Below are 6,959 nucleotides of genomic sequence, written 5' to 3' on the forward strand. Positions count from 1 at the left end.
TACTGCTTTGCTTTCTCTACAAAAAAAACTTCTTCCTCTTTAAGAACTACCAGCAGCACTGGTTTCATTCAAATCTTTGCATATAAGCTCTGAGGAACCTGCTTTTATTATATTCACACTTTTCACTTTCCATTAGGTTCCATTCTCTTAATACCCACTTGCTTCTTCTCTACTCTAACTTTCCTTAGTTCTTGGCTACCTAAATTGTTTCTATGACAGGCTATCCCTTTCCACCAACTTTTCCACTTAAAAATTCTGATTACTGAGAAATTTATCTAAAATTTTCTTCTATTTTCTTCTATTTTCTAATTTATATATTCACTAACTCACTGAGGGAGCTGAAATTGAGTATAATTACTACGCATCAGCTAAAAAGTTCAGAGAGCACATACACACAAATGTAGAAGAAAAGAAAAAACCTAAATAAATGCTGATTCTCTTTCTCATCTAGTTTAAGCCTTATAATCCAATGTCCTTGCTCAAACTGAATTTTCTCTATGTATAACCAGAAGTATCTACCACTGTCTGGAAAGCCACAAAGTGGTACTAGGAGAAAAATAGGCAGGAGGTTCATGGATTATCCATGCACACATTAAAATTACACATTGCCCAAGAGTTTTCCCTCATAAAAGTAAACAACTCTTCTGTAAAAGGTTATTATATATGTGTATGACACACAAGTGGGTTTGTTCCCAAGTTAATGATTTATTAAGGGCTTTATATGGCTAAATATCAAAACTTTAGAAACTAGGCTTGATTTCTCCAAGTGTGCCTCAGGCCATAAAACAGAACATTCCATAGGAACAAATGAAGACAAAAGCTAGCACTGGGTCTTGGATTTGAGATGGATCATCCTACCAGACTCCAACTGAGTGGTAAAACCGGCAAAGGAAGACCCTGTATCAAACCATTGTCATGGGGAGTGGTACACAGAGAGAGTCAGAGTAGGCGGTGGAGAAAAGGTAAAAAGTGTAAATAAAACAGAAGAGGCCTTTATGAACCAATAATGACAGGTGCCAAGAGCTGAATGATATAATTAACTCAACTCTTTGCACCAAAGGGCAAAACAAACCCAAACAAAGGGAACTCAAGAGAAGTAACACAGCATGCTTCCCCTAAATCCCAGAGAAAACAATTCACCGACAAAGTATTTCTGATGCACAACCACAAAGTGACATAATTATCAGCTTTGAAGATCGAAACAAAAAAGACTTACACCCAAAGTAAATGAAAACTTTAAGCTGGAGAAAGTTATAGAGGCACGATAGAAGAAATATCTTTGTAACAGTCATCTTTCTCCCATATTGTCTTATTATTTCAAATATTAAATAGTCAAATCAGTGATGACCCAGAATAGGTAATTTCATTCAATGGCATTTGGCCTCAACGGCTTCTTGGGTCTCTTTTCTCAAAAAAAAAAAAAAAGGAAGTTACACAGTTTCACACACAGAAAACAATCTAGAATAAAAAGAAATACTGTACTGTCTCTTTCTAGCCAAAATTTAATTTTCTATTTGTTCTTAGGTAATAATACCCTTTAAATTGTCCTTTCCACTAGCTATTCTACATGGAGGTAAAAGCTTTAAATCCTAGAAATAAGTAACAGTTCATACTAACAGACTAAAATGAATCAGAGTATGACTATTATGAAAGAAGGACAGGGCTCAGTATTCCAATGTCACTTTATTTTCACTACAGAAAGATACCTGTGTTTTCCTTAGCAGTGACAGGATATGCAGGAAGAGTTAGAGGTCATAAGAAAAAGGATAAGATTCATAGGTAGAGAGTACCCTGAACTGATATAAATTATATTAGCTGGAAGAGAATGTTTATTGTTCTAAACAATTTGACACTGAATTGAGTTTGGTACATCACATTTCAAATACCTGTTCTCCTTAGGATCACAGGTTCTAACACACATAGATGATTCACATTTGCCTACAGCGACTGGTAAGCTAAGTGTAGGAGGCTGAGAGAGACCCAGTTCTGTGGAAAGTGATGCTTTCTTTCAAAGTAGGAACATTGTACTTTTAGCCAAACAAACTAATACTTAAGACCACCTTATTATTCCAAGCACACTTGGTCATTTCAGGGACAACTGAAATGAGCAGAGCCCTAAAATGTTCTCCCACTAAACGCCTGATTTTTCTTTGCTTCCCTTACCTGATAATGAGCCTGGGCTTGCTGTGCTGAGTTCAAGGTGACATTGCAGAGCTTGCAGTACAGGGGCTTACACAGCTCCTCCAGGGCAGAGTCTTGCTCCCCTCCCTTAGGTAACTCTTCTTCCCCGGCCAGAGGCAAGGAAGCCTCCTGCCCAAAAGCCTTCTGCAGTGGAAGCTGCAAGGTTCCTGTAGACCTGGCGGCCACTGACATAGGAGGAGAGGATGAGGGCCGCTTAGGCGGAGGAAGCCCGGCGTGTTGCAAGAGGATCATTGGGTAGGAAAGCCTTGGGCATAATCCAGTGGGTGACAAGAAGTCGGGTCTTCAAATCTGAATTAACAGCAAAAAAACACTTACTTAAAAATGTGTCCTCAGCAATACGACATGTAAATGACTAGACCGTCTGACCCTTTCCTCTACTTCTCCAAATCATCTTTGGGACTTCTTTCTTTTCTGCCGCATCTAGTAGACTTCCTCTGTCTGTTAATCCACATTGACACAATGCTCTTCCACTGAGAACAGCTTTATAGATTTGGCTTGATTTTGCATGGCACAGCTCCAGCTGAGATCCCTCTGGCCCATGAACATTAACAGCATTGCATCCATGGCTAATTAAATCTAGATGTCACATGGCTGAAATAGACATCAAAGGTCACCTAGTCCAGACCCCTTCCCTCAGGCACACTTAAACACTCTTGATGATACTCACAGATAGACAAAAAAAACACTATCAGCAAAGAACCTTAGCAAATATCTCCATTCCATCAAAATGCTATCAAAAGAAGTGAAATAAAGAGTGTCACTCCTCAGAATGCTTCATCTGAAACTAGCTAAAATATCAAGGAACTCTGGGAATAACTCAGAGCTACCATGGGACAAAAGCAGATAAACGTACTTTCTTACCAACTAGAAATATTTGAATAATTGGCCAATGACTTTTCAGAGGAAAGGCTGCAAACAGACAACCTGTAGGCCACATGCAGTCACAGATACGTTCTGCTTGGAAAATACAGTGTTTTGTTTTGCTTTCATTTTTTTAAATTGAATTAGTCATCAACATTTAAAAATCAAAAGATCTGTGGCTTCTCTTGATAAAAGGATGATCTGGCAACACTTGGCCGAGGGTCTGACATGGGCAACAATTAGCTAGTTAGTGGGGAGAGGTGCCATCCTGGGTAGCCAAGCTTGCCTTCTCCAGGCCACCTCAGTCCCCACTCAGCCTGCTTCCTATAGACTTGAGTGTAGGACCCCATCTCATATAGCCTTAAACTGTATTCACGAGTCCCCTATAACATCAGAATGTTTTCTCTCCCTCTAGAAGTAAATCACCTACACAGAATAATGTATTAAGTAAGTGTCCTACAGAATACTGGGTCACACTACCATAAGCCCCAATGTAATTCTAGTTCCTCAGTCTTTCAACTATTTGTTCCCCTTCTTATTAAATAACTGATAGTGTTTATTCTGTTTCCCTCAGAAAAGACCCAATATGTTCCAATCCCTCTTTAATTTTATACATGATTTCTCCTGCCTCCCACTGATAGCAACTTCTACCCCTGAGTATCTCAAAATGAACCACAGTATGTGCTTTGAGTTCCCACGATTCTAATTAACCCAAATTAAAATCCTTATTTCAAAATCCTCTATTCCTTCCACTCTCAATACTATTAAAACCTCTTTTCTTAGTCAATTGAATATGGCTATTTTAAGCTGCTGAAATTTTCCATCTGCAGTAGAAATGTGTACATTTTATGACAATAATAGATTGACTAAAATTAACCAAGAACGTTTTGGGAAGTTAAAAGACTCTTTTACCACAGTTAATAAGTATACACATGTGGAAACTGCAACCAAGTAACAACTTTTATACTAAATTCAGGGTCGGGGGCAACAGAGAATATCAGTGCAATGGGCCAAGGATATAAATTATTAGTCATGGTATTTAATAATACTTCTCATTAAACAAAATATTTAGAAAAATATATTATTCTACTCTCAAGTAGACAAATGCTGTCCATATCTCTGAGAACATTTTAATAAAGGCATTATAGATTTAGAATACTTAAAAAGTCAGGTTCTTTATAATCACATTATTCTTCTCAAATCAAGCAAAGACAGATACAGATATTTTAAAAAGGAAAACGAAGGAGAACTATGTTTTTTTTTAAAGTTTAACTACCTAATTATAATAATTCATAATATTAAAAGACTACACCTACCACCTGTACAGAGATATACTGGATACCAAAGTGCCAATGACAAGCTGCCAGCTCAGAAGAGAAATGATGGAGGAAGGTGTTAAAACATGCGGATAAAGGAAATCAGCAATATAAACACAAAATCTAATGCTACCAATTGCCTAGACATGTCTGGACTTGTTTTATGAAAGCTCACTCCCACTTGAGGAAATACTAGCGTGCGTCTTGCCCAGTGTTGTCTACAGGTTTCCATCAAAATAAAGGACCTTCTCAAAGGACAGGGGTACAAGAGGCCCCCTTCCAGAGGTGATAAAATTCCCTGCATTGAAGAAAAGATTCTCACCAAGTAGAGACTTACCATGATTACATTTTTACCTTGATAATATTTAAAGAATAAATAGTCCAAAATTCTTTCTTATAATATTTAACAATCAAAATGACGTCAACTCCCCCAAAAGAACCTGTGCAGGACAATTACATCAGGTATTACTATACATGCCAAAAAAAGAAAAACTTAGCATAAAATAAAAATCTGAAAGAAATACTAAAATGAAGGCTTTGGTGAAAGCAGAAATGATGGAATATAAAGATACAAAGATACTCAAAACAGATGCGACTCAGATCTGTTTAACTACTGCATTTGATTGAAAGAAAATAACATGATGGCTGATGTAAATAAAATATTCCTCAAACCATAAAAGCCATTCAATATGATGCTTGAAGTGGCATAAATGAAGGATTTATGATGGTTAATGTTCTGATTCGAAGGGGTTAAGGGGACAATAAAGAAAATCAAAGCTTCACATTATACCTGTTTAAAGAAAACGAATGATCAAAGCATACTTAGTTTTCATGATTGGACTGGGCCTACTCCGTCACATACCGTATAAAAGACAAGCACTTTCTCATTTTGAGAAATCTTCTGAGGAAAGAGAACACAATAAAGGAACAGGTTACTAGCACCTCAGCAAACTAGGGAAGTCTGTAATTGGGAAATCTGGACAGGAGGGAAAGCCGGTGACCATTATTCAGAGGTCAACAGAACGCAGGGAGAAGGAATAGGAGAGAGAAAAATAGAAAAATGATCAGTTGAGGTAAGGTATATCATATAAGAAAGACTCAAAAGAGAGCAGGAAATTGGGGTAGAAGAGGCCTCGGTGAATTGGCGAATGTTTTCCAGAATCAGCTATGACGGTTTCTAATCCTAGGGAACCTTCTACATATTTGAATCAAAGCTACATATACTTCAGCAACGCCCACATATACCTTACATTCCTAAAATGTGCATGCATACACACAAGAGTGCACACACACACATGCACGCACCTCAATTCCGTAAGGATGCCATCACGAAAGATGGAATCCCCGGTCTCCCACGGGGCTGGGGCAAGCGCCAGGGCCAAGGCAGCTGCACGCCTAGATGATCCAAAGAGTACACGTGAAATGCTGCTTAAAAACAAACAGATAAATAAAAGCAGCGCAAGCCAGTCACGTGGAGGGCAGGTGGAAAGCCCGCACCGGAAAGGAACCGCTAGTCCCGTAGTTCCTGGGCTCGTCCTAAATGCTCCGAGACTCGCGATCGCCCGCACTTACCGGAACCCCCGGGACGCGCCGCGGAGAGTCTGCGCCGCGTCCGCCCGGGACGTCCGCCGCCGTCTGTCCTGGGCGCCCGGCTCGGCCTGGTTCAACTCCGCCTGCCTCCGAGCAACTTTCGCGCCTGGCCCCGCAGAACCCCCTTGGCTGCTGAAGGCTGACTGTCAAAACTCAGTCCGACCGGACCCACAGGGAAACAGCTGCAGGAAGTGACTGCGGAACCGGGAGGCGGCGGAGGAGGAGACTGAAGGCGCCGGCCCGGCGTCGCTAGTGCGCATGTGCCTGGCGGAGGAGGCCCCGCGGCGGCGGCGGCGACTGCGGCGGCGGTGGCGGAGGCTCCAGCAACACCGGCGGGTGGTGTGCGTGCCCACAAGGTGCGGGGACTGTGAACGTAGGGGTGCTGAGCTGGTGTAGGGCGCAAAGGAACGAGTCAGAGGAAGGGCGCACCACCACCAATGGTAAGAGCTCTTCATCATATAACCTGGAAAGTTGATCCAGAGCAGAAACCTGGGCAGGGTTTTTGCAACTTTCATCTCGTATCTTTGAGTTCCAAACGTTTTTCATTCCAGCCCCACCCTCAGTCCGCTGATTGCCGCTAAAGTCGCTGAGTGGAGCTGCTAGAATATCCAGGATTCTTTAAACTGCTGCGACAGAAACTTTAAACTGCACATTTCCCGGGATGGAGGAAGAATAGTGTGGCTGCCTTCTCAATGGTCTCCAATCACACGAGAACGTTTGCCCTCTCCCCCGCATCAAAGTGGGAAAGAGAAACAGATAGTGAAGACTTCTCTTGACCCCTGGAGCTTCACTTGCAAGGCAGTAAAGACTAGGAAGAGACTGCCTAAAGCTAAAATGTCACATCCTCTCATAGTCAACTTCAACACTTTCATGATGAGCTGAGGAAATTCAAACTCTAACATTTTATTAACTTGTAAATTCTCCCATAATAGTATTTGCTGGGGATGGGGGGAGGGGTAAAATATACATAACATAAACTTACCATTTTCA

The 6,959-nt window shown here is 41.0% G+C and overlaps 1 protein-coding gene across 3 annotated transcripts in view; it reads right to left on the reverse strand.

Annotated features, from left to right (window-relative positions):
* The window catches only part of ZMAT3 (zinc finger matrin-type 3), a 32,254-nt gene extending 26,049 nt beyond the window's left edge, over positions 1-6,205 (reverse strand). Inside the window, exons 1-3 of one of the 3 annotated variants that reach the window (XM_006210610.4) lie at positions 5,952-6,186; positions 5,685-5,774; positions 2,164-2,490 (exon numbers count right to left, since the gene is read on the reverse strand). In XM_006210610.4, the coding sequence (XP_006210672.1) occupies positions 2,164-2,433 (270 nt within the window). In that variant the 5' untranslated portion in view covers positions 2,434-2,490; positions 5,685-5,774; positions 5,952-6,186. Of the gene's footprint in view, positions 1-2,163; positions 2,491-5,684; positions 5,775-5,951 lie in introns of all 3 variants that reach the window. The other 2 variants (XM_015244721.3, XM_006210609.4) reach the window with 2 other exon arrangements.
* Between the last annotated feature and the right edge of the window lie 754 nt (positions 6,206-6,959).

The sequence above is a fragment of the Vicugna pacos genome, chromosome 1 (genome assembly GCF_048564905.1).
Source record: "Vicugna pacos chromosome 1, VicPac4, whole genome shotgun sequence".
In the NCBI taxonomy this organism is placed as follows: Eukaryota; Metazoa; Chordata; class Mammalia; order Artiodactyla; family Camelidae; genus Vicugna; species Vicugna pacos.